Source organism: Hyaena hyaena, unplaced genomic scaffold (assembly GCF_003009895.1).
Source record: "Hyaena hyaena isolate Hyena2069 unplaced genomic scaffold, ASM300989v1 scaffold_74, whole genome shotgun sequence".
NCBI classification, from domain to species: Eukaryota; Metazoa; Chordata; class Mammalia; order Carnivora; family Hyaenidae; genus Hyaena; species Hyaena hyaena.
The window spans coordinates 2,263,343-2,290,970 of NW_024080706.1; the positions used below are offsets into that span (position 1 = coordinate 2,263,343).

The window sequence follows — 27,628 nt, forward strand, 5'->3', positions numbered from 1 at the left end:
AAGACCACAATCTCAAAGTGCAGAGACTTGTTTAGGAATGTACGCTTTGCAAATAAAAGGGCCGGCACTGTACAGGGCAGGCAGAATGTTCACTTCCTCTTTGTGCGCAGGGGAAGGCTGTCTCTGAGAAGAATGACCTTGTTGGAAGCCTGAGAACCGGACAGATCTGACCACAAAGTGCATCATCTCCTTGCTGCCCAAAGCTCTTTAGCTTAGGTTGTTAGAAGAGCCAGTCTTAGGAAGTCTTACTAAGCTTGTGTGTCACTGAGCAGGTCCCCTAGTTATGCAGTCGCAGCCACACAACCCAGAGACTTCTCGAGCACTTGCCATACGCCAGGCCCCGCTATCTGCTCTTCACACTCAGCTCCATTCACTCCTCACAATGGCCCAGGAGGTGGGAGCAGTCATTACCACCTGCAACTCACAGATGTGGACCTGGACAGCAAATAGAGGAAAGTGGTGTGCCCAAGGTCACAGTGAGGCTCAGGGCACAGCACTGTTGAAGCCAGGAGGTCTGGGTTCACGGCACCTCTCCCTGCATCCTGGGGCAGAGCACAGGCCAGGCTTCCCGGCCAGAGATGGCATGCAAGGGCACGGCCCACCTGGGCCTCCATACCCGTGTAAGGACATGGCTACATAATTCTAAGAAACCACCCAGCCCTGACCATTTGACACTCTGACTTTGCTTTTAAGTCACTCTCCTATGAAAATCCTCTTTGAAAGATAGGCTCGGGGACTCACCTGAAAAAAAGTGACCAAAAATTCTCATTGCCCCTCTCAGCAAACTTTCCTTCAGGCCTAACAGGGTCTGTGGACAGAAGTCTGTGATCCAGGAGACAAAAGACCCCTAAACCTATGTAGGCAAGGTCCAGGCAGAATTTGCTCTCGTTGCTGTGGGTGAGTCCTGGGAGGTATGCATTTGATCCTCTTTGTTCTGAAGTTCCCCTTCCTTCCTTGCCAGGTGTTTGGCTTCTAGGAACCTAGATTACACATCAGGGCTCAGGAAAGGGTCTTTAGACTCCTGGAAAAGCAATCCTTTTTAAGTTCTATGAAAAACTAAGGAAGATCAGTACCCAAGGCCTCCAAGTGAATTTTCCAGATAAAAAGGTGAGCGAGCATGAAACTCAAAAGACTGACACAGCCAGGGAGCTGCGCAGCACTGTCACCAGCTCACCGTGGGGCACAGGGAGACTGCAGATCAGAACATGAACATGACTAAGCGGACGTCCACCTTGAGCTTTTCTCACTCTCAGTGACAGAGATAAGGAACAGTGCTTCAGAAACCAGCAGAAGACCTTAAAGGAAAAGGTTTCAGTAACACAGGACTGGATTTGGAACCAGAAAGTAGACACCATCAAACAGACATACCAATGTATGTGTGAAGCCACCACACAATTCCCATCCCCAACAGAAGGGACCAAATGACCGGACAGAAGCCTGGGAGGAAAAGCACAGCTGGCTGGCTTCCTGGAGGCACAGCACGTCGCTCGGAGGGACCACAGTGAGCACAGGGGGTGCCGACCACTTCTGGGTCGCTGAGCCCTGGCCTCCGTACCAACTCCTTCCAGAGTCTCCCTGGCAGCCGAGACACACCAGGAGAAAACAGGGAGAGGCGAAACCCCCACCCACGCGGGCTCAAAGAGCACCCACAGGCACTTGGTCTCTCTAGCCTATTGTTTATTAAAAATAGATTCTCTATCCCTCCTCACCCCTGCTCGCAAAATGCTCTTGCACATTTTTTCCCAAATAAATGAAATAACAGATCTGGGGACTCAGTGTCACATTCTTCCTAAATGAAGAGCTCAGGCTTTCCCAGGACGCAGGGCAACAGGCCTGCGGAGCCAGGAGAGGAAGTTACGCAGAGCACAGCCCAGCGCACAATGACCTGCCACGGCCATGTGGTCGGACCAGAGCCCCCAGTGCTCTAGGCCACGACGAGAGGCCCAGGGCGCCAGCAGGGGCCTCCCAGCATCACCAGAAGGCTGTGCATTTCATGTCCGAGAAGGGACAAGAGCCAGCATGGCTTCCACGCAGGTGAGAGGGAGCCAAGACAGCTGGGCCCGGGGCAAAGCGTGAACTTGTGGGGGAGAGGCGTGCGCGGGGGGCAGGGAGGCAGGCCCCCGACAGCACCAGAGGTTCGCCCAACCGTCCAGTTCCAGGCGGACCCGCGCAGAAGAGACGCTGCCTTAAGCCAAGCTCAGCCACAGTCTGAACGTGTGGCCAGCTTCCAGATCTGATGGGGACTTCGCTGCTTTTGACAATCAAGGCCACCACGGGTCCAGCTGGAGACGGCTGAGCGAGTCGGGGTCATTGCCTATGCGTCAGCCACAGACGCCCACGCTCCTATTTCTTCCGCTTCAGTTTCATATCTTTTTTATTCTTCATGTCTCTGTTTTTCTTCAACTTTTTGTTCTGTTTGGGTTCTTGTTTGGCTTCCAGCTTCCTTTTCTGGTCACTAGAAAGAAGGAAAAAAAAACCAGGAGTAGAAAGAGAAAACGAAAATACGCACAGATCTTTAACACCTTTCAGACTGCTTCAGGCTTGCTTTGCTTTGCCTGCAAAAGGGTTTTCGCCATCTGAAACGCTCACGAGTCAGAAATGTTCTCTGCAGGCCTATCCTGGCCTGTCCGCACGCCAGACACTGGGCTGGGGGGGCCCGCCAGCCAGTTCCTGCCCCGACCAGGCCCTTCTTGGAGGAATAAATCTCTCTTAACACCTGAAAGCTGCATTCTCCTTGGAGTGCTATTCATTCTCCCCTCCCAAGACCCCGAGAAACACCTAAGGCGTCACCAGCAGGCCACCCTCCCACCACTCAAAAGCAGACCTAGTATCCCAATGACCCCGAAGATAGTCTCTAATACAAAGCAGGATGCTCCCAAGAACACTCTAGAATACTTTCCAGTGTGGTAGTATTTTATTTTTCCTAAATGAGAGGGAAACGGAAAGGAGTAGGAAATCAGGTTACACGTATCGCTGGCCAGCGGAGGCCTTACCGACAGCTTAGTGCCAGAGTTATTCAGCAAATGGCTACCACCTTCCCTCCCTCTTACAGGTTAAAGATACTCTCCAGTGGCATTTTGTCCTGGGAACAAACACCTCCCTATGAGGAGAGAGTGAACAGTTCCATCCACAGACCACTACCATCACCTGAATGAAATAACCCCTCAAAAAAGAAAAGCAAGACCTCAAAGAATATAATGACAGGTATCTGTGTTTTTTTTCCCGAAGAGTAGAACTGACTCAGAGAATTTCAAGCAGATCTACCACAAAGGCCAGTGAAAAGCAGGAAGCTCCTCACCAGCAGGGACACAGCCAAACAGCAGGAAAAGCCAAGCTCTGAGGAGCGCGGAACCAGCGGGGTCCACAGCACACATGTCCCAGCCTTTCGTTCCAGTCAAAGCCACCATGCGCAAGACGGGAGGCATCACGGGCCCTATGCTGCATCTGCTATCTTGTCCAAGCCAGAAACCAGGGCACACAGTGAGCCCTCATGCCACATCGGAGAGCATCCGGGGACAGAGGTTGGCATCACTGCTGGAATCTTCAAAACGCCACCGTGACTCGCAGAGACTGCAGGAGAGAGTACCCGATTTCTGGGATCTACAGTTCCTAGAGTCACAAGACTTCTTCTTTCCAAATAAATCTCTCAAGGGAGCCACCCTCCCCACTAGCCCCAAACCTGCTGTGGCAGCTCATCTCCAGATGCCCAGGGCAGGGGAAACCTCGTTCTCTTCGCCGGGAAGTCCAATACTGGTTCCGGCCTGAGGACCAATGATCTACAGATGCCCCCCTCTGCAGAGAAGCAGCTGGAGGGGAAGGTTTTCAAAGCAGGGTCCAAGGCCTCCTGGGACACCCAACTCTTACAGGTGGGCCTCAAGGGGGAAACTATTTTCACAACAACACAAACACGCTGTTTGCCTCTCACTCTCCCGGCTGGCCAGTCTTCCGGAGGCTGGGAGGTGTGCGGAGGCACCAGAATGAGCGCAGGAGCAGATAAGCCAGCTGCTTGCTGTTAACCCAGACAGTACTTGGAAAGCAGTTATTTGTAAAACAACGCCACTCTGAGATATTTGTGGGCAAAAAAACAATATTTTTCTAAACAACAAAACCATAATGAGTCCACGATTGTTAATTTTGGATGAATTTTTTAATTTCTCAGTTTACTTCTAACATGGGAAACACTGATAGATATAACCCTCATAAATAAAAGCTCTTTGGGGGCCCTCAATTTTATGATGCAAAGAACTCTAAAGCCCAAGACTCAGGGAGCCACTGGCTTCAAGGAAAGGGAATTCAGCAGGTAAAACTCCAGCCTCGGCAGTGGGCACACCTGGCCCTGACCCCAGCTCAGCCTCCTACTGGCTGGATGCTTTTTGGGAAGTTACTGAACACCCTGGAGCCGCGGTCACTTCATCTTCAAAGCCACCGCCGTTGTGACGGTGAACAGGACACCGCACTGACACCCACACGAGCCCCATGGCCCTGCCTCATCTGTAGGAAATACGACACCGAAGGAGCGACCCTCAAGGAAAGAGTAGTGACTTGTCCCTCAAAGCTTTGGCTTCAACTTCCTGTTTTCTAATGAAAGTCGCTCGAGTTGCTGAGAGGCCAGGAACGTGTCAGGCCCTTACCTCTTCAGGCTGACAATGGAGGTGTTCTCCCCAGCTTTGTTCAGAACTTCATTCCATTCTTCATCATCCCCTCGGATTATATATCTAAAAAATTTTTAAAAAAACAGAGAAACCTCAAAGCCTGCTTGACGAAGGGACTGCTGAAAGGACAGTGACAACACTGCCACCAGACGTGGCCCACCACGAAGGCTCAGCCAGCCGTGCCAGCGGGAGCGGCAGAGGGAAGGGGCACTCGCACACTAGGGAGCTTCACGGGAGCGAGGAGGGCCACCGGCCCGCTAGGAGTCACACTCTCACTAACTGTCCAGCAGGGGGAGCCTCCTGCGGCCCCACTAAGGTCTTCCTCACTCCCACCTCGAGGCACGTGCCCACAGGCCCGAGAATCGTGCCTCCCCGCCCCACCTCACCTCTCCAGAGCCAGCAGCCCCAGAAGGTCAAGGTTTTGATATTGTGAATTGTGGGGTTAAAACCCTGCCCGGAGACCTCTAGGCACTGTCATCTCTTGTGTCCAACCACCATTTCTAAGGACCCAGCCAGGGGGCTACAGGTCAATGAGGCTCAGAGGCCACTAATTCTAGAATCTTCATTCATCTCAACCCATGGAGCAGACAACACCATTATAGTTGAAGCTCAGGGGGACTAGAAGTCCTAGTCCACAGAGGGTTCCAGAACAAGTTGTTTTGTTGTTTTATTTGTAGGCAGAATCTTTTTTTGAATCAAGTTCACATGCAAAAGCCAAACAGAAAAGCAGCCACTGAAAGTGGATGTTCATCAAGCACCCCCTCCCTGGGGACCTGAGGGGAAATCCTCAAAATATGCACAGAGGGAGTTAGGGAGGTTTTAGCTGTTCGTGCTTCTAAAACAGTGTCGTGTAACAGCTGCCCAGGCACCCGATGTGGACGAGAAGAGGCCTGCAGACAGGTCCCCAGGGTCCACAAAGCCAAGGCGGAGCCCCCACTCCCCACGAGCAGCACAGGGGCCTTACTGAGAGAGGTCCATGTTCTTCAGCTTCCCCACTTCTTTCCTGTGTTTCTCCTGGAACTCCTTTGCTGCTTCATCCTGCAGTCAAAGCCCCAGAGATAGAGCTGGTCAGAGCCAAGCAGAGGACAAATGACAGAAAAAGAAGGCAGAATATCACTGTGACGGCAGACAGCTCTTTCTCCTTGGTTCACCCCCTTCCCTGCCATCAGAGGCAGCTCTTACTAAAAGAATATCAAACATGTGTTTGCTAACATCTGAAAGGACAAACAAAAAGTGTGGACAGCAGCGCCGGACCGCCTGCACGCGCACACTCGGGGAATGGCACATGGAAGAGCACGAGCTCCCGTGCAGGCAGGGAGCACCGCCCACCCCGCAGCAGAGGGCGCTTCCCACAGGGCGACGGGTGCGCTCCCAGTTGCCAGCCTTCGGCGGGGGCCTACCAGGTCATCACTGAGGGTCTTCATCGTGGGCTCCAAAACCACGTCCTTCACTGCCGCCATCTGCTCCTCAATGGCCCTCTCCTGCACTTCGTTAAACAGCTGCAAGACAACAGCCGAGAGCTGACGAAGGGAGCAGCCGCAGGGACCCTGTCACTCAGCACACACTTCACGCGGTGAAGGGCACACACGTTCATGGTAAGAGTAGAAGACACAGACTGGAAAGATAGCAAATTCCTAACAGTGGTGCCGCCCCTGGGAGAAAACACGGGACATTACAGATAGAGCTGAAGCCCCCGATTCATGCGTGCGTGTGTGTGCATGTGAGAAAATCTGCAACAAATATGGCCAAATGTTAACATCCATTTGTTTTAGGGCAGGGAGTGAGTTTGTTAAGTTACCTGAAACAGATCACAACCCTGCCCTCGGCTGACATTACCTTCACCACTTTGCGGATGATCCGGTTGAAAAGTCCCATCAGCTGGCCTGAGGGCAGCTCAATCTCCTTTTCGAGCTGATCCACAGACTTGTGCTGGAGGCCGATGCCTAAGAGCAGAGCCTGGAAGATGGAAAATCTGCTGGAGTGGCCACCAGGACAGGCCCTTGCCCTTTAAAATGGCACCAAGAACCAGTCACTCTCTTTTGACCAAGGCTCTCTGGTACAAAATACCGACTGGCATGGTCTATTTGGGCATCTTCTCTTTCATCCTGTTACTGAAACCCCTGAACTGATTATCCTAACAGCTGCTTCACAGCTGCATTTTAAATTATACAGTGCCCTTGTACCTCTGCTAAGGCAGTGTTAGAATGAAGGCAGTGTGGTGAGGTGGGAAGAATGTGGGTTCAAACCACAGCTCTTCCTCTCACTGACTGTGTGGTCGGGCACTGAATCAACTTTAGAGCCCAAGTGTCCCACCTGTAAAACAGGGAGAACACTACCCATCTAACAGAACCGCAAGGAATTAAACACACAAAATTACATCAGAGCAGCCAACGGAACACCAAGCACACAAGCAACAGATAACCTACTGACTGGGCTGCGGACAGCGACAGGTCCCCCAGCTGGTTTAGAAAATACATCCGGGAGACGGCCGGGATCAGGTCCATGATGAGATGATAGTCCACCATGTTCCGTGAGTACATCTCCAGCCTCTTCAGGTCATAGGGGAGGAAGAGGGCTTCCAGTTCGGCCCGGGACAGTGCTGTACATGCAAGAGAGCCACACACATCAGAGCAGCCGGACGCCCTTGCAAGGTCTGATGGGGTTCCCAGGTTAACACACAGCGGTCCCCTGGTAGTGCCTAGCGTCTGCTCCTCCACAAAGCCTCATCCGGGCCAGCCCTGACCTTTCTCCTGCCAAGGGCAGGCAGCCTCAGGCCACGCAGGGAGGGGGGACGGCTGGAATGTCACCCTTGCTCAGAGTTGCACCCAACACATCAGACCAAGGAAAGGTTCCGGTGCCCCCGTGTCAGAGGAGCACAACATTCCTTCCCCACTCTGCCACTTCTCAGGACCCAGCTTCACAGACGGTGTGTACGCTCTGCCCAGTTTGAGAAAAACAGATTTTTCCATCAAAATATAAATTGGTGGGAAAAAAGGTACACACACATAACCAGCAGCAAAAAAAAACCTAGTTATTAATACTAATGATCCATTATGCTTTTTAATATTTTAAATAGTCCAAAGAAATTTACATGCCCAAAACATTTTCCATGTGTTAGTCACAGAAGGTTGAGCACATATTCTTACTACAAATTCATGAATGAGGATTGAGACTGAGAATTGAGCCGGTTACCCTAGCTCACAAAATTTAAAACAAGTTCCACAATTAACTGGCTCTATGAACTTATCTGACACCCAGAGCCTTATTACAAAGATGGAAGGTATTATGAGCGTAGGTGCCCCTAAGGGAGAGCAGGGCCAGCTGGGAGCAACAGCGGGAAGGGGGGTCAGTGGGAGATGCAGGCCTAGAACCATCCCTCAATTCTTAAGCCAGCCTTCTTCCTGGACCACCGTGCCACTCCTGCCTCCACGAGGTCAGGCCACCACTGGCCGTCTGCGCCAGCCCTCCCGGCTCACCTGGCTGTGCCAGCTTCCCGATGTTCCTGTTCTGAATGATGTTCAGAGCCAGGGCAGGAGAGAAGGTGCTGAACTGGTAAGATAGCAGGGCTAGGAACCGCCTCCGGAAGTCTGTGGAGGACAACCGCGCGGGGTCAGAGGTCTGGGGGCCCCTTGCCTGTCACCTCGCTGTCTCCCTTCCACTCCAATTTACCTTTCCAAAAGGCTGCGAGCCAGGCTCCCTGGTCAGCCTCATCCTCGTCGGTCAGGGTCTTCAGCATGATGCACGAGTGTTCTCCAGTCAGGTCATTCTGGAAACACAAATGCCTACTTGGTACCAAGAACACCCTTATCTGAAGCAGCTGTCACTGCTGAAGGGGAGGAAGACACAGTGCTCCCACGGGCCTCTCCCTCCTCCCAGCTGGGAGAGCCCCCCACACACTGCCTGCACCTCCACACAGCCCCACTTCCCACACAGCAGCTGTCAGAGGCCACTCTGTTCTGTGACTTCCCAGCAGGTGCTGTGGGAGTGCAGGGAGCGGTTCAGATCATCGAGGTACAAGGTCTGCTCCGGACCTATGGAAGGGAGCCACTCGCATTCTGAACTCAGAATCATTACAGCTTAAACCCCACATGACCCAGTCGACACATTCTGGGTAACTTACAACAAAACTCCTTGCCCTAAACCTAGAGTTCCCACACTGGCAACCAGCCTGCAAATGTAAGCCTCTTTAGGTGCTGTAACAATGAGCTTAGGTTTTTACATTTTTATTACAGAACAACCAGAAACCCTGCACCATAGAAACATCTACTGGATTTCAATCAAAGAGCATCCATATAACAATCCACCCACACCATGTCACAAATGGGCGGCGCACCACACAGGAGCACAGGGATAAACGTGGTCCATGCCGAACTCAATGGTCGGCACAGTCCTCGCAGCTGACCAGCAAATTTACATCCCAGCCTCAACCCAACTCACTGCCAAGGACCCAGCCCACCTGGGAGCTGCTCTGCCTGCACAGGAGCAGCCAAGGGGCACCTGGGTGGCTCAGTCAGTTAAGCATCTGACTTCGGCTCAGGTTGTGATCTCACAGTTCGTGGGTTCGACCCCCGCATCAGGCGCTGTGCTGACAGCTCAGAGCCTGGGGCCTGCTTTGGAGTCTGTCTCCCTCTCTCTCTGCCCCTCCCCTGCTCATGCTCTGTCTCTCTCAAACATAAAAGATTAAAAAAAAAAAAAAAAAGGAGCAGCTGAACACCAAGTGGTCTTCACCAGGCCTACTTTAAATGCTCAAATGGGCACTGACCGTGGACACGGGGGGCATTGCACCCTCCAAAAACTCAAACCTCCAACACCCCTTCTCTCAGCTTCCCCTCTCTGGGAAAACAGAATTTCATCCTCTGAACACCAAGCCAACCAACTGGCCAACACCTCCTGTGCCCAAACTCTCTGCATTCCCTTTTGCCATGAAGGGTGAGGTGGCCACCTCTCCCCCTGTAACCGGGATGCTACTCCCCCTGCCTCGAGGCCTGCAATCAGCCCCTGTCACCTGTACTATTTGTGTGATCTCTACAGAATCATACCCTGCAGCAAACATGTTCTAGAATCTCCCACCCGATAAACTCCCCTTAATGCCAGTTTCCCTGCAGCTACCTTGTTTCTCTGCCCCTTTTACTTCCCATGTGAATCATCTATTTCCTCACTTCCCCTTCTCTCCAAGTAGGATGATCCCTCAGCTCTCCAGGAGCTGCCTTCCTTCTCATCACCACTGCCCATTGACCATGTATGTGTCCTCAGCTTACCTGCTCTCCGAAAGCCACTGCTTCCCTTTCTTGAAACACTGGTTAATCCTGGCTTCTAACACGCTCCCCAACTTCCTCCTACACTTCAAGGCCACTCCTGCATCTCCCAACTCATTCCTCTGAACGCTGGACAGTCCAGGACGCACCCTCAGTTAACTTTCAGTCCCAGCTTTCAACAGCTTTTAAAATGTACTCAATCACTGCAAAGTACTTACTGAACACGATACCACAGTTAGTAGCAGATGCTATTAAGTTACAGCTGTGAAGAAAACAAAGTCCTTGACCCCAGGGAGTATATTCTCTTGAGAACACACTCCCAAGTGTCCATCTCCAGCCCCAACCTCCTGCAGGCCACTGCTCGTCTCCATCCCCATCCAGGGTCTGACAAGCATCTCCCACTGTCCCAGGGCATTCCCACTGTCACCTCCAGACCTGTCCCTCCCCCGGTGGCTCTTCTTGGCAAATAACACCTCCATCTCCCAGTTTTTACCAACTTTCAACCAAAAACCTAAGAACTGTCCTCAATTCTTTTGGTTCACTCATCTTGCAATCCAATCCTTCAGTCCTAGTCAGTGTGACCCTGAAACATGCCTTGGCCATGTTTCCCCATCTTCAGTGCTTCCTCCTCAGCCCACACCCCATCTCACACCCACCCACCTCCCCGCCTCCACTCTTGGGCCACCACCATCCACTGTCTGCACAGCAGCCATAGCTCCTGAACACCTTCCTCCCACTGGACAGGAAGAAAACCCAATGACCCACGCCAACCTCCTTTTGTCACTTTCAAATCACCAATTCACGTCCACCTCAGGCTCTGTGCTTGTTGCTTAGAAACAAGAAACATCTTTTTCAGGGCACCTGGGTGGCTCGGTCAGTTAAGCGTCCAGCTCTTGACCTCAGCACCTCAGCACAGGTCATGATCTCACAGTTCATGAGATCAAGCCCCACATCGGGCTCTGCACTGACAGCACAGAGCCTGCTTGGGATTCTCTCCCCTCTCTCTCTGCCCCTCCCCCACTTGTTCGCATGCTCTCTAAATTAAAAAAAAAATAATAAACTTAGAAACACGTTTTTCTCCAGGACCGTCCGTGTGGATAGTCCACTATGTTCAGGGTCCAGTGTGAAAGGCCACCCCTCAGAAGCCTGACCACTCAGCACACTACAATTTCAGTGTTTTTCTTCATGGCACATAGCATGATCTAAAAAACTTCTCATGACTTCACTTTCCGATTGCCTAATTCTACTCATAGAAAATAAGCTTTGTGGCTCACCTTACTCACTGAAGGTGCTAAATTTTTTTTTCATGAACTCCCAGTAACTCTGTCCCTTCCATAATAATCCTCCATGGCCCTGTCATCCATGTAGTCACATCCCTCCCTCAGATCCCTGAGGCTGCCCATCTGTAACCCTCTCCTAAAAACACCATTTCACGTTTTACAAATTCCAGGAGGTCCCCAGGGTTCAGGATTCCAGAATTTGATGAACAAGACCACTTGCACTTCTGCCACTTTTTTTTTTTAATGTTTTATTTATTTCTAGGAGAGAGAGAGAGACAGCGTGAGCAGGGGAGGGTCAGAGAGAGAGGGAGTCACAGACTGAAACAGGCTCCAGGCTCTGAGCTGGTAGTCAGCACAGAGCCCGACGTGGGGCTCAAACCCATGAACCGCGAGATCATGACCTAAGCGAAAGTCGGATGCTTAACCGACTAAGCCACCCAGGCACCCTGCACTTCTGCCACTTTATAATCAAGCACAAAGCCAGGTACACACCACGCGTGTACTGCACAGTGGGGGAGTGAAGTGTGTGACCGTGTGGCCTTTCAGTGGTGGTGGCTGTTTCAGTGTCCGTCAGAACAAACCTCTTGGAGGCAGGGGCACACATGCTCAGAGCATAGCAAGAGCACCAGGGCTCTACATAAGGACAGACCTGTCACCAACTCTAACTGCAAACCCACACCCCTCCTCGGCCTCACTCACCGGGGTCTGTCTCAGATAAACAGGAACAAACCCAGCTCGCTTCCAGAACCTGCAAAGATAACAAGAAGAGCAGGTCACTGTGTGCACTTTCTGAGAATGGCTGGCAGATAAAGATGGGAAGGGCTGGGCAGGGGGCAGGGGTAGGGCAGTGGTCACCAGGAGGCTGACACACACACCAGCTGGAAAGGCAAACACAGTCCACAGAATGTTCATTCTCAGGACACCAAGGCCACGGGGTGATGTGAAAGAGAAAGAGCAGGCAAACGCTTACTTGAGGAGCCTGGGGGTCAAGCCATAGGACACACCCAGGTAGTCCAAGCGCTCGGCAGGCCTCTCATTCAGTTTGAGGAGTAAGGGAGGCAGGTCCTTCCGGGGAGTGACGACTTCTTCCAACAAGCTGACAGCCTAAAGGACGCCAGGAAGAGAGCACGGTCCACCCAGCCAAGGGAGAGGAAGCTTAGCAGCATTCCCAAGCACCCCTACCATACAGGCTTTGTCCTAAACGTGGTAAAACCTGGGACACATTTCTCTGTTCCTGGGTTTTAAAAAACAGGCACAGCACTCAGTCCAGTGATCAGTCCCAGGTATACCACCTGCACATGCAGGCAACCACACTGCTCCAAACCCAGAATTTAGGGAAATAGCCACACAATTTAAAAAGAGATAGAGATAGGGTTCTGAGGGTACAGTTCTGTCACCAGATGGGTCTGTGACTTGGGAAGTGATGAACCTCTGACCCGGACATTAAATATAAGCCCCTTCCCCACCTCCCCAAGAGGCTACTGTGAAAATCAAGTGAATGTGCGAGAGAAGCCATCACAGCTCCTGGTGTTTAGCACCTCACCGAGAAAGACACGACTTCCCGTAGACCAGGCTTGGGGCTCGGTGCCTGGAGGCTGCAAGCTGAAGCAGGCGCCAGCATCACCCAGGAGCTAAGACATGGGCCGCCGGGCCCCACTCCTGACCCTCTCATTCAGCGGGCCTGGGCCAGGGCTTAAAAACCAGCATTTCTAAAATAGGTTTCCAGGTGATACTGATGATGCTCATCCAAGGCTCTCAACTCCAGTGCCAGCTGGAGACGGCAAGAGCTTCTCCGAGACAGGAGGAAATCTGCCCGTGCTCAGACAGCCCGGACCACTGGACAGTTCTTGATGCTCCTGAGAACCAGCCTCCCAGGAACAAGGAGTTCAGCCGAAAGACGCTTACCTCACTGCTGACGGTGTGAATTTCTTGTGACGTCTCAAGGACCCTTTCCTCAAGACAAGGGAATCTGCCCTCAAAGTACATCTGCAGCAGCTGCAGAGCTCGGCTGCCGTAGCCCATCTGTGAGCAAACATGGAGGGAGATAGGCAGAAGGAAGAGAATGCTCTCAATCGATCTAAACCACCTCTATGCCCCTGTATTGCTTCCAGAAAGCCTTCACTCCAAGTCACACTATACTTGGCAAAGAGAACTAATGAAATCCCTCAAAATGGTCAGAACAGAGACCCTTAAGAGCGAGCATACTATAACCCTCACTCTCAGCCATCTAGCCTGAGCGTGAGGGTGGCTGGCTGGGCTTTCTGATCCACAGACCAGCAAGCCCCAAACTGACGTCTCCACAACTAACTCCCCAGTGGGGATTTCTAAGGGACAGGAGGTAACTGTGAAAAGTAGGTCAGGTTCACAAGAGCCCTAGCCTCACAAAAGAAGAGCAGGCATATGCAATCATGCTGCCCACTTGCCTAGCCCCAGGGAAACTGTCCAGGACAGAGGAGCACCTGGAAGTGCTTATTCCCAGACCATTCCTACCACCAGGTCTGCCTGCCTACCAAGCTGCCAGCAATGCGGCTGCAGCTGAGAAAGCACCATGAGTTTGAGAGGTAGGAGGACACGTTACCCCTTGATAATCCGGGTGAACAGCAATGCGAACAACCCTTCCACCTGAAAGGCCGCCAAAGTCTGGGTCTTGGAACTGTGTGGGAGACACAGGCCGGCACGTGAGCAACAAAAACCCCCTTCGACCCTGCCGGCTTCACTCACTCAGCCGTACCAGGGAAAGTGCAGCACCTGTTCGGACACGGTCCATGGAATCAGGTCCCCTGAAGCCTTCTTGCCTCGAGACAGACTGTTCAAGATGGACTGGCGAGAAATCTCCCCCTCCAGGCACACCTGTGGGGGGAGCGGAACAGTGCAGACACAGCTCCAGGCACAGAGCCCACCTGCAGATCATCAGCTCCTGCTGGCTCCCCGATGAGGCCAGCTGTTTCCACCACAGCTCAGGCTTAACCCTGTAACTGATTTCCATTCTCAGTGGTAGTGTCACGACTATGCCCCAGGAGCATCCGGACACCGTCCTTACAAGGCAGAATACAGACAAACTCCAGGCTCAAAGCACAAAAACTACGCTACAAGAAGGTCTCCATACCCGGTGAGCATGTGCAAGCATCAACTAAGACACAGGACGCTCATGCAGCTCTATACGAAATAGTGCAAATTCACAATGACTCTAGTGTCTAAAAGGAGAATGGCTATACACAGTATGGTACGTGCATAATCACAATGCAGCCTTTAAAACCTTCAAAAACTATAAATTATGAAAAAAATTAAAACTACAGAGATTATGAATAGTTGACATGCTGCAAAAAAAAAAAAAAAAGCCCAGACTACCAACACTATGATCCCACTCCACCAATCTGCATTTTCTAACTGTAGAATTACATGTGTTGTTTTGTAATAAAGGAGGAAAACAAATTCTGTTTTAGGAGGAGCCGTAAATCAAAACACGAGTGGCCAGTTCCGACTTTCACCTGTTCACCATCAGCGGGGCTCTAGGTTTCTGTCGGTAGTGGTTCCCTTCCACACACCCTGTCTGCCTCGATCACCCAGCTGCTTGGCTCCACCCTGGGGATCAACACTTCCCCTCCCAAGCCACGGTTACTGAGCCATTAACCCTTGATTCCTAGGTGGTTCCCCAAATGAATGCCACCATACCTGCATGACAGCAAGCACTTCAGGAAGGGCATTCTGGGTGGGGGGCACAGGGGGCAGGAGGCAGAACAGAAGGTGGGCAGGCGCATCAGAAAGCATCTGGAGATCGTTGGGGGAGTTCTGTAGGGGCACAAATACAAGTCCATGAGAACCACTTCTCTTGTTATTTACTCGAGGCCACTCTGGAGTCCTGGCTGACTGCCGTATCTCCTTCCCCAAAGCCAAGTGGCGAGCTGAAACCTGGCAAAGTGCTTTTCCAGTATCTTGGCCGCCAGCCTCAGACCCTCCGAAATGGCCTATGTGGGACTTTGCCTCAAATGTCTGCTGTCATCTCTCCATGAGCACTGAGGCGGCAGAGGGCAGAGGACTGCCTAGTTAGCCCCGCGCAGTTCACAGCTGGGGACTGAACTTCTCACTTCCCAAAGAGGCTATTTCAAGAAAACCTGTCACCACTTCTAGCACCACCTCTTCAGCCTCCTGTTAATGGGACTTCACAAAAATGCTACCTAGACACTCAAGAAGCGTCCCTCCCAATGTGCCCTTTAGTCTTGAAGACTTTCAAATATTCTAAATTCTCATCCAGTGCTCCTTAAGAATAGCCTGGAGTGGAGAGGACACCTGGGCAACTCAGTTGGCTAAGTGTCCAACTTCGGCTCAGGACATGATGCCACGATTTGTGAGTTCCAGCCCCACATCAGGCTCTCTGCTATCAGCACAGAGCCTGCTTTGGATGCTTTGTCGCCCTCTCTCTGCCCCTCTCCCACTTGCATGCAGGCACTCAAACGCATGCACGCTTGCAGGCTCGCTTGCTCGCTCGCACGTGCTCTCTCTCTCTCAAAAACAAAGGTTTAAAAATAGCCCAGAGGTAAAAGGCTGGTCTCCGTCAGTCAGCACGACCAGTTAACAGCCACTACGTCATCTGAACCTATCTATTCAGCAGACAAGTGAGAAACAGAAGAACCCGTTTTAAAATAGGCAAAGCTTTCCAACCTCCCCACCTACCAAGCATGGAGTTACATGCCGGTTTTCCACATGCTGTATGCAAAGCTAGAAGCCCAAGATAGGTCTGAATAACAATGGGAAAGGCAACCCTCCAGCAAGGTCAGTGGACCTTGACATCAGGACATTTAGGTCCCAGGAAAATGATCACCTGAGCTACTGGGAAATATAAGATATGAAAAGCCAGGGGTGCCTGGGTGGCTCAGTCAGTTAAGTGTCCGACTTCGGCTCAGGTCACGATCTCACAGTTCGTAAGTTTGAGCCCCATGATGGGCTCTGTGCTGACAGCTAGCTCAGAGCCTGGAGCATGTTTCTGATTCTGTATCTCCCTCTCTCTCTGACCCTCCCCTGCTCATGCTGTCTCTCTCTCAGAAATAAATAAAACATTAAAAAAATTAACAAAAAGAAAAAAAGAAAAGCCAGGTAAAGGAGGACTGTCATCAGAGCTGAAGTGCACCTCCTTCAGCTAGCTGCAGTTACCTTGTAGTGAGAAGCCACATAGAGGGCCATAAGCCTTTGGAGGAAAACTTCAGAGGCCTTGTGGTAGCAAAAGAGGGTATCTCTGTTAACGTAGTAGCTGGGTCTGGAGTTAAGCAAACAAAACAAAGAGAACCCAAAACAGGACACACTGCTTCCGAAGGGAACCTGGATATGTAGATTTCCGTCAGATTAGAAGGAAGAGCCCTGTGTCCTGTACAGAACACACTGGGGAGGGAAGAGAAAGGAAATGAAGAATGTTTAACTTTCTCCTGTCCTTAGAGCAGCAGCCTATGAAACAAAGGGCCAAAGCCTAATTCTTCCATCGCCTCCTCTCCCCTCACAGGGCACAGCACACCAGGGAGGATACAGCTCGCAGGCCTCAGGCAGGGGGCAGCCTGAGATGATCCGGGGGATGTTGAGGCAATCCAGGCACAGCAAGTCGTTCAGCCACTGCTCCACCGCGTCCCCCGGGGCATATCGGATGGACTCCTGCAGGGAGACCTCATGCAGCGTTCGCGCTGCTCCCCACAAAACACACACACACACACACAGACACGATGAGAAATAATTATTAAATGTATTTTGTCTAAAAGAGCAAGGCAAATGTTCTACTTTCTTTTTATCATGTGAGGCCCATATATACGGCTTAAATTTTTTAACTGAGCGGTTTTAAACTGTTCTGGGGGATGTTCAATTTGCCATGACACTGATCCCACAGAGGTCTAAGTCAATGTGACTGTGCCCTAAGGCAGTAACAAACAAGGGCCCAGCCCAGAAGGCTTGTGTCAGGCTCCCATCTGGTCACTGGCTTGCTGCTCCTTGGGGAAAGCAACTCCCCATCCTGGGGACCCAGCCTGGGTGCCTGATGCTAGGACAGTTGTGTACCACCCATGGTGGCATAAGGAGATGATCTGGCAAGAGAATCTGCAGGGACCTGCCATGGACGGGCCCATTCAGAGCTCTGGGGGTACCTGATGCCAGTCTGGCTGTCGCTGTGGCCTTGTTCTCAGCAGTGGTACTGATCTGGCTTTGGGCGCTCTGTTGACGGAGCTGCTGAATCAGCTTGAGGGACAGGGACCGGCCAGTGCCCTCGTAGCTAGGAGCCAAAGCAAAGGCCATAAGGCACAAATGAGTTTCCAAACCTACTCTCTATGAGAGGACAGAGAACCACCTCCCTGATCCTGCTGAAACCCCATGCTCCCGCTCACTGCCAACAGCCCTGCTACCCTGTAGACTTCCAGCAGGGCACCCATACGCCCAAGCAGACAAGGCGGCCAGCACAGTGGCAGCACCTGGACTTAAGTCTGGCACATTTACTTAGTACCTCTGAGCAAGGAACTCACCACTCATCCTCAAAAGGGGATTATTCTACACACCTCACAGGACCATGCTGTGAACTGAAAGGACTGGAAAGATGATGTATAAAGCATAATGAAGTGGAATGCCATTAAATGGTCCATGATTGAGAACTACAGAAGTAGCATGCTTGAAGAAAGGCAGAGAGCACTTCCAGTTTGGAACATCAATACTGAATAAACCAACAAACCACCACACTTGGTAATTCCTTTCATCACTACTTTCATTGCAAACGTAACATAAAACAACTAACAAGAAATTTGGAAAAAAAGAAATCATCAGTAGGGGCGCCTGGATGCCTCAGTCAGTTGAGTACTGACCGACTTCGGCTCAGGTCATGATCCCATGGTTCATGGGTTTGAGCCCCACATCGGGCTCTGTGCTGACAGCTCACAGCATGGAGCCTGCTTCGGATTCTGTGTCTCCCTCTCTCTCTGCCCCTGCCCTGCATGTGCTCTCTCTCTCAAAAATAAACATTAAAAAAAAGAAGAAAAAAAAGAAACGATCACTGAGCCAGCTCGTCTCATTTGGATTTCTTCCTTTAGCATAGCCCCAGTGACCGCAGGAGGCAGATGGCTCAGTAGGTTTGTTTTTTTAAAGTAAGCTTCATGTCCAGTGCGGAGCCCAATGTGGGGCTTGAGCTCACAACCATGAGATCAAGACCTGAGCTGAGATCAAGACCTGAGCTGAGATCAAGAATCATAGGCTTAACTGACTTAGCCACCCAGGCACCCAGGTCTTCTATTTAATCCAGTATTGCATCGCTTCATAGTACTCACTGTGATAATATTTTAAGAATTGTATAAATACTTCCTCTTACTTAAATACTATATTTAAAGAATGATCAAAAACTTGGAATTTTTGAGTACTTTATTCTCCTGCCCCACCTCACAGAACAAAGCTTTTTTGAAGGAACTCCATTTGCTTATTTAAAAAAGAAGAAAAACAAGTAAGCACAAGCAACAAAACAGACTTTTATGCTTCAAAGGACATTATCAAGAAAGTGGAGAAAAAAAACAGAATAGAAGAAAATGTTTGTAAATCAAGCATCTGATAAGGTATTTGTACCTGGAATATATAAGGAACCCTTACAACTCCTTAATAAAGAGACAAATAAGCCAAATAGAAAATTGAGCAGAGGATCTGAATAGCTATTTCTCCAGAGAAGATACACAAATGGCAAAGAAGCACATGATAAGATGCCCCACATCACCAGCCATCAGGGAAATGCAAATGAAGACCATAACGAGACGCAACTTCACATTCACGAGGACGGCTATAATCAAAGACATAACACACATGCCAGCAAGGATATGGAAAACTTGGAACCCTTATACACTGTGGGTGGGCATTTAAAATGGTGCAGCTGCTTTGGAAAACACAGTCTGCTGGTTCCTGGAGCAGTTCAACATAAAGTTACTATCTAACCCAGTAATTCCACTCCTAGGTATCTACCCAAGAGCACTGAAAACATGTCCACACAGATAACCTATATGTACACCAACGTTCACAGAAGCATTATTCCTAACATACGAAAGATAGAAATAATCCAAATGTCTGTCAACACATGAATGTGTGAATAAAATGTGTATAAACATATAATGGGATATTATTTGCCCATAAAAAGGAAGGAAATACCAATAAAAGATACACTAATAAACCTTGAAAACATTACAGTAAGTGAAAGAAGCCAGTCACAAAAGTCCCTATACTGTAATGGCACCATTTACCTGAGCATCTAGAATGGACAAATCCATGCAGATAGAAGTCAGACTAGTAGTTCCCTAAGGCAGGGGGCTGGGGACGGACTGGAGGGTGAGGGGTAAAGGGTATGGTTTTTCTTCTGGGAGTGATGAAAATGTAAAACTGACTGTGGTGCTGGTTAAACTCTGCACAGACACTAAAAATCACCAAATTATACGCTTGATGTGGGTAAACCGTATGGTATATGAATTATACCTCAATAAAGCTATTAGCAAAAAAACAAAATCCACTTTATTTAAATATTTTCAGTATAAGAAAACACAATCATAAATCTGTAATACAGAATTATCTCTGTAAGAAGATGCGATCGATCTCCACACAGAAACCTTTCCAATACTAAAGATATATACTTATTGACCTGGAAAGATTTGACAGGATATCGCTATATTAAAAAAAAAATTAAAAGCAATATGTAAATTCTTGTTCGGAATAAAAAAGTAAAATAAATGCATACAAAATACAAAACAAAACTACTTCTAGGGCCGCCCGGATGGCTCAGTCGGCAGTCGATTAAGCGTCTGACTCCTGATTTTTAGCTCAGGTCATGATCTCACACTGGGCTGGGCGTGGAGCTTGCTTAAGATTCTCTTTCCCTTTCCCTCTGCCCCTCCCCAACTCTTGCTCTCAGTCTCTCATAAAAAAAGCCATCTCTAGGTGGTCATATTACCAGCAACTTTTTTGGGGCTTAGCTATTTTTTCTAATGGTTCTACAAGCAAGAACTAAATATTTTGAGTATCTAAAGAAATCTCTTCAGCCATTATAAGACTGCTTCCTTACACTAAGTTGACAGCTACTTTAGCACCGAATTTTCACACCACTCTAAGATACGTGACATTAGTACTGCTGTGAACTCTCTAAAATTTAATCAGGCCTCCACGCAGAATGAGACCGTCATCACCTGGGTTATGAAATCCTTCGGTCTTGTGCCGCCCATTCACTGTCAGACCAGAGATGAGCTACGTTCAGTAACGAGGGACTGGCTCCAATGTGCAGAAGCCCCAGGAGGGGCTGGAGCAGCTCCCAGGACTCAACTTCCGGGAGCGGGCTGACTTGCCCTGAACCATGCACGCTCACTACTCATGCCGCTGACAAGCAAGAACCGACAACGGGAGCAAGGACTCCCACTCGAGGTGCTTACCCGTTGATGGTGGATGCCATGAACACAAGGTAGGGGCCCAGGAGGCTTTTCACCAGAGGCAGGGGGATGGCGGCGGCTTCATCAATCACAACGAGCTCAGCCTGGCCTAGTTTCACAGCATCTGCAGGATGTATATACTGTGGGGAGGAAGATTTCTATTACTACCTGGCCACCCGGTGCCACAGCTGCGGTCCCCATGACGCCTCATAAAAGCCACTCTGCCCTCTCTCACCCCTTTCCCAGTTCTTCTTTCTCTCATTTCTCCTTTCCACCTTCCCGTGGCAGAGCAAACCAGAATGAGTTTGGAGCCAGACACCTGGGTTCGAAAGTTCAACCACTGACTGTGTGCCACTGGACAGATCACTTATGCTCACAGCCTCAGACCCCTCTCCTGGAAAGTGGAGGAAACACCTATCTGATAGCTGCTTGACAGAAAAATCGGGCAAATCTAGAAAAATGCCCTGGCTGGTGCCTGGCCCAGTACTGACAGGTGGTACTCCCTCTCCTTTCTCTTTTCTGTCTCCTCATGCTTCCCCCCAGGCTGGCTCTGGTCTTGCCCCAGGGGCGGCAAATGGGATGATGTCCCTTTCTCATGCACCTGCTACACACTGGATACCACACTCTTTACCTGGATACTGCCATTATGAAAGCCAACTCTCCCCGCACTGGTGAGGACACTTCTAAGACACTATCCCTTCCTAACACACACTCACACAACACCCTTATTTATAGTATTAGCATAGCCACCTGATGATATAAAAAGTTTGGCACCTTTATGCATACTAACCACCCCTTCAGTTTCTTCAGGGCTTCCTGCTATTTTTAAAGTTTGCTCAAGGCCACGAAGAGGGATTTTACAGAAAAGGAAACCTGAACAGCCAATTAACATAAACAAAGACACTAAACCTCACTAGTAGTCAGTACAATGCCAAAGACAACAAGCAGATCCCATTTCACGTACAGGCAAGTAAAAATTAAATAGCGATAAAACACCCAGTGGTGATGAGAACTTGAAGAAACAAAATTTAAAAAAAAAAAAAAAAAAATGCTGTTGGGAAGGTAAACAGGTACACTTTTTATAAGGAGAATTTGGCAAAATCCAAGAAAGCTGGAAATCTATTCATACTCTAAACCCAGTAGTTCCCCTCATCCACCCCGAGAAACATAAATAAATGGTAATATAAACATGCAGTGCTTAAACTCAACCCAAGCCACAAGCTTCAATCTGGACAAATCTTAAAAACAAATGCTGAGTAACAAAGGCAAGCTGAAAAAGGACAAGCATTTATGGAGGCATAATTACATAGTAAAACACAAACATGTGAATCAGAAGGAAACATCAATCCAGAGTAGGGTTACCTATGGGGAGGGGCAGGAAGGAGTGCGATAGGGAGGGGTACAAAAGGGGCTTCAACTGTGTCTGTGATGCTTTCGGTCTTTAAAACAAAAACAAAAAGGACTTTTACAACATGAAAGAAACATAGCAAACAACAAAGTGTCAACATTTCTGAGGCTTAAGTGCCGGATACCTGAGTGTTCCATTATCTTTATACTTTTCTGAAGTATTTCACTACAAGATCATCTAATTGCTTTGTTGGAAGCTGAAGGATGGGTCAGGGAGAGAGCGACTCCCCTCATTCAAACAGCAGGACACACCTCGCTGGGCCCCACGACATGGGACTCCTAAGGGGAAAAACTAAACAAGCACCTCATAAAAGCAGCAGAGGGGTGCCTGGGTAGCTCAGTCGGCTAAGTGTCTGACTTTGGCTCAGGTCACAATCCCACAGTTCGTGGGTTTGAGCCCTGCGTCGGGCTCTGTGCTGACAGCTAGCTCAGAGTCTGGAGCCTGTCTTCGGATTCTGTATCTCCCTCTCTCTCTGACCCTCCCCTGTTCACGCTGTGTCTCTCTCTCTCTCTCAAAAATAAATAAAACATTAAGAAAAAAATTTTTTTAAATAAAAAGCAGCAGAAAGCAACCCCCTGGAGAGGCAGAGCCGACTTTAATCTAACGTTGGTCTTTTTCTCAATTTCCAGCAAGGAGGAGGCTTCCAAGGGACACAAATGGGACCTCATAAAGTCAGGTCACCTCTTGTGTGCTTAAACTCCAGTCTGGAAACAAAGGGACTCTGGCAATACAAGCGGTCTCTGATTACAAATCCAAGGAGCAGCAGGGCTGAGCCTGGGCATTTCAGAGAAAGGTTTTCCTTCTTTGGTTTGTGTACTTGTCTTGAGTTTTAACAGGCCTCCGCGCTCTCCTCACGGCCACCTACCCTCCACCTCACCCTACCCAGCCATCTGTACCCCTGACCTTAGCCGAGGGCATCAAGCAAAAGTAGAAGAAACTAAAGAATGAAGAGATTCTAGAAAAAGACCTACTAAGAAAAAAGTTAAGCTCCTTAGGTAAAAAATATAAACACTTACCATTATTTACAATCTGGACCTTTAAAAAAAGAAATACGTCCCTGACAGGCATATACAGATGCCTTAACAAGCATAAAGGTCAAAGACATACATAAACTGCCAAGTTTACCTGGCCCACTTCCCACCCCAACCCAACTCTGAAAATAATCGATGAGCCTCCTCCACTAGGAGCCCAGGGGCCTCCATCCTTTCTGCAAGCCTGTCACACTGATGCTTTTCTACAACTGAACAAAATTGCAGCCTTTGGACAACTGCAGGTCATTCAGGCCTCCAGAGCACGAGATTTATAGAGCTTTCAGGGAAACACTGTTTAAAAAGGAAAATAGGCCACTGGCTAAACCACAAAGATTCAGAGTACATCTTGCAAGGTTCTTTTTTTCTTTTAAATGGAGAGATTATTGTTCTAGTTACAGATGCACCATTTCAAAACCTGCTGTAACTCAGCAAAATGAGAACTGATGTCAGAACAGTGACTATATTTCTTCTAGCTGATTAGCATACTCACAATCACACTTACTCAATTTTCAAGGGATAAATGCCAATCTGGCTACATATACTATTTGTTAGTTTGCTTGAATGTCTTCCTTGAGAAGAGGCTACAAATCTGGATCAGGTTTACCATAAAACAACAACGCTGTATACAAGACATGGAATTACACAGGACATAAAACGATGTGAAATTACTGTATTTAAAAACAGCAGGACACCATCCCCACTTAGCAGGGTTTTAGAATGAGCCTCACCTGAATGGTCTGCCTGTGTTCTCGGAACACATTCACTCTGATCACTGCTTTGTTAAACTCAGGATTGAGAGACTGAATGATCTCATAATCCAGATGCTCCTGATGGAAAGAGAGTCAAACCAATAACAAACTTGAGAAACAAGCTTTAGAAAACTGAAGCAAGCAGGCATTCCAAAGATTTCACCTAGATTAAACCCAGCTCTGAATCAAAGGGAGTTCTTATTTTAATTCCCTACCTGATACTGCAGAGCGTCAAATCCTTTAAATACAAATTCAAACAGAGTGTGGAGGTTATCAGGGCTTGGGGAGGTAACAAAGATATTGGAGTACCTATTGAACAAAAAAAGAGAATTTCTGTAAGTAATGAGGAAATCCAAAGGACTTTCAGGGAACATTAAGAGGAAAAAAGAGAGTTTTGTTTGCACTGTCACACAGGTGATAGCCAGAGATAATGGCAGGAAAAAAGTCACAACACTTTTTAGGGAAGAAAAGTAAAGCGACTCCAGAGTTTAATATATTTTTCCTCTCAAACTAATGAAAAAACATTAACAACTCGAAGGCAGCACGGCATTGCCTGTGAAGGCACACTGCCGAGAGGTGCCTGGACACAACCCCCTCAGCGTGCAGAGCCGGCACGCTGCTTCCCAAGCCTATGTCCTGGGACAAGAGGGTGGCTTCACAGTCATCACTGGCTGTGCTGAGAGAGTTTCGAACCGTGAGGCCGGACAGCTCCGTCGGTGCTCAGGCCAAGGTCACAGCAAACCTGCAGGGGACCCTGTTCCGTGTAAAGGGTGCTAATGGTTAACGCGTGGATTGGTAACACTGAAGCAGGAACAAGAGACAAGTCAGGGGCTGGGCTAGGCCCCAACACTACCAGCACTGAATTGCTGGGGGATCCTGACTGAGCGAGTCCTTGAAACTCCCTGAGCCTAGGGTGATCCATCTGTGAAATGTCTACGGAGCTATTAGGAGCACCAAAGAAGATAATGCAAATGAGGACATGGTAAATTCTAGATCCATTATTTCTTGACTGCGACGTTGGAAGTATACTCTCTTTAGGCAACTGCATAAATCTTCCACCCAGGACAAAGGAACACTCAAATGCAGCTCCTCAAAAGCAAACAAGATGTTCTACTGATCAAAATCATTAAAATGTCAAACCTGTATTTTTCGCAGTCAAACATGGTCATACACATTCCCATTTCCTGAAGATTTGTAAAGTTTCTTATTCCCATTTCTTTGCTTTTCTATGTCTGTCCAACTTTCTGTATCTGTTCAACTTTAAATAGTGATCACAAAGGTCCTGGTGCACATGTCCGTGTGTGCCTGCACACATATATGCACCCCAAGGGGCTGAGAGTGGGCGTGTTTGGGAGAAACGGCATTGCTGTTTCTAGACAGGAACCCACAACCTAGAGAAATCACACAGGAGTCTGCACAGACCCAGGAACAGTCTCTTGGTCCCCTGACCCCTATCCTGCACACTTCTCCCTCAGAATTCCCAAAGAGAGGGAGTCAGACTTCCTTACCCAAAAGCCACAGCCCCAGCAATAGCCAGTCCCAGGGCTGCAGACTTCCCCCTTCCTCGGGCAGCCGTGAGGGCAACAGTACTCCTCAGGGTCTTTTCAGAGATCCCCTCAATGAACTTCAAGACAGCTTTGGCCTGTGAAAAGAGAACCCTAGTAGGTGAGCTTTGAGAAAGACCAAGTTTCAGCCATCTACCATCACCACTGTGGAGAAATTGAGGCTAAATCAAAGTGGGGGCAGTTTTCGCAGACCAGGAGGCAAGGCTCAGCCCTCAGGCTCCTCACTGTCTGGTCATCTCCTCTCAGTCCCATGGCTTAAATGCCCCTCAGACGCTGGTAACACCCAATTCACGTCTCTGGTCCAGACCTCTTCCCCACCCATCAAACTCCCATATACACGCAAGAATCCCTGCATGTCTCCCCTTGTACGTCGGACAGGCTTCTCCAACTGACCTGAGGGGAACCTAGTGTCCCCCTCCAGCCTCTTCCATCTACAGTCTTTCCCTTCTCAGTTAACTCTTCTACTGATCAGGCCAAAGTTTTCTCCATTTTCTCCCCACACCTGACGCCAGCAAAGCCCATCGGTGTCACCTTTGAAATACACACAAATCCCACCATTCCTCACCAGTACCGTCCTCCACCATACTGGTCAAAGCCACTACCCTGTCTTCCCCCTTACTACAGTAAACTCCTGGTTAGTCTTTCGGTTTCCCCTTTGTTCCCCTACAGTCTCGACTCAACAGAGTAGTCGGAGGGATCTTTCTAAAATTCAGTGTGAGGATCCCTCCAGAAGCTGGTCTGAGCGGCTGTGCGTGTGAAACCCTCCACGGGCACCCTCCTCCCAGAGAGTAAGCACCAAGCCCTCAGGGCCGCGTGGCTGTGCCGTGGCACCTCTGCCATCTCCTCCTCCTCTCATCCACTCACTCTGCTTCACCCCAGGCGGCCTCCTTGCTGGTCCTCGAGTACACCTGGCAGGCGGCCTCTTACCTCGGGCCTATGCAGACGGTGGCCCCACTGCCAGAAGCACTCTCCCTCCGACAGCCCCTGGCTCATCTCTCCAACTCCTTCCAGCCTTTGCTTGAGGATTACCTTCTCAACGAGGCCTCCCAGAGCTACAGCCTCTACGCATCTCCTGCACCCCAACCCCTCTTTGATGCCCTCTCTGCATCTGCACTGTACACAGCCCCTTCTACTAATCTTCAGAACTGGCTGGTTTCCTGGACTCCTGGTCAGTCACATGATACCAGAACATGCCCCTCCTTTTTACTGCTGAGCCCAGCGCCTAGGGCCATGCCAGGCACCTAGGAGAGCAGGCAATGAGTGAGAGGAGAAACCACAACACTACTTAGGGGCCAAACTCTACTCCCCGACTGGCATCTGCCCTGGGAACAGGTCACCAAGAGCGGGAAGAAGACCAGATGGTCCAACCTGGCCTGTCTGGTCCTGAAGTTGCCTTACACACCCAGGCAGCCACACTAAGAAGACAATGAAGAGACATAAGCCCAGGCAGACGGACGGGAAGAGCTCCAGGAAGCCAGTCTCTCCAGAGGAAACACTCAGTGGATCCAGGCCCTGCTCATCTGAACGTGGCCTTCGCTAAATACCGTATTTTGCCCTTTTGTGGTTTACTTTTGAGAAGTTTTAAACTCTCAAAACATAACTGGAAAAAATCCACTATTATAATAGAAAAGTAAGAATAAAAGAAGTGTTAAGAAATCCGGACTGAAAATGCATTCTAAAATAATTTGCTAAATAAAAAACCAATACACAAACAAATTTACAAAACAAAAAACCCCAGATGACCAGTAATTATATGAAAAAGTGCCTGCTTCTCTCATAATCAAAGCAACACAAATAAAAACAGTAAACCTGTGTTCCCACAGCTCATTGGTAAGCTTGGAAGTTTAACTGTAGCCAGTGATGGCAAGGCGTACGGAAAAGGGCGTTTTCACACACTGTTGCTGGTTCCACAAACTGGCACGACACCTATTTTAAGGCACACACAATCTAATCCAGCAATTCTTCTGGGAAGAAACTTATCCCAGAGATAATGCATATCTGTAAGAAGATCCTAACAGCACAGTTTATAACAATAAAAAAACTGCAATCAACCCAATGGCTAATAGGGATCACTTACACTGTACAGTGTAACCTCTTCACAGGTATTTAAAATATCCATTTGTATGCATAGACAAAGTTCCAGAAGCATCCAAAATAAGCTGTTAAAGGCAGCTGTCTCTGCAGAGTAGGGCTGCCAAGTAGAAACACCATTTTCCATTTTTAACCCATACTCTTTCATACTCAGAAATTTTTTCTATGCATTATCTTATAACACTACCGCTGC

The 27,628-nt window shown here is 49.2% G+C and overlaps 1 protein-coding gene across 2 annotated transcripts in view; it reads right to left on the reverse strand.

Annotated features, from left to right (window-relative positions):
* Positions 1-1,662: 1,662 nt before the first annotated feature.
* The window catches only part of NAT10 (N-acetyltransferase 10), a 35,494-nt gene continuing 9,528 nt past the window's right edge, over positions 1,663-27,628 (reverse strand). For both annotated transcript variants that reach the window (XM_039233350.1, XM_039233348.1), the window contains exons 9-29: positions 25,288-25,421; positions 23,995-24,088; positions 23,759-23,857; positions 20,595-20,731; positions 17,307-17,431; positions 16,703-16,853; positions 16,336-16,432; positions 14,860-14,976; positions 13,936-14,037; positions 13,766-13,840; positions 13,093-13,209; positions 12,158-12,291; positions 11,887-11,935; positions 8,322-8,418; positions 8,129-8,239; positions 7,079-7,251; positions 6,489-6,608; positions 6,053-6,151; positions 5,617-5,690; positions 4,632-4,715; positions 1,663-2,455 (exon numbers count right to left, since the gene is read on the reverse strand). In XM_039233350.1, the coding sequence (XP_039089281.1) occupies positions 2,344-2,455; positions 4,632-4,715; positions 5,617-5,690; positions 6,053-6,151; positions 6,489-6,608; positions 7,079-7,251; positions 8,129-8,239; positions 8,322-8,418; positions 11,887-11,935; positions 12,158-12,291; positions 13,093-13,209; positions 13,766-13,840; positions 13,936-14,037; positions 14,860-14,976; positions 16,336-16,432; positions 16,703-16,853; positions 17,307-17,431; positions 20,595-20,731; positions 23,759-23,857; positions 23,995-24,088; positions 25,288-25,421 (2,301 nt within the window). In that variant the 3' untranslated portion in view covers positions 1,663-2,343. The remainder of the gene's footprint in view (positions 2,456-4,631; positions 4,716-5,616; positions 5,691-6,052; positions 6,152-6,488; positions 6,609-7,078; positions 7,252-8,128; positions 8,240-8,321; positions 8,419-11,886; positions 11,936-12,157; positions 12,292-13,092; positions 13,210-13,765; positions 13,841-13,935; positions 14,038-14,859; positions 14,977-16,335; positions 16,433-16,702; positions 16,854-17,306; positions 17,432-20,594; positions 20,732-23,758; positions 23,858-23,994; positions 24,089-25,287; positions 25,422-27,628) is intronic.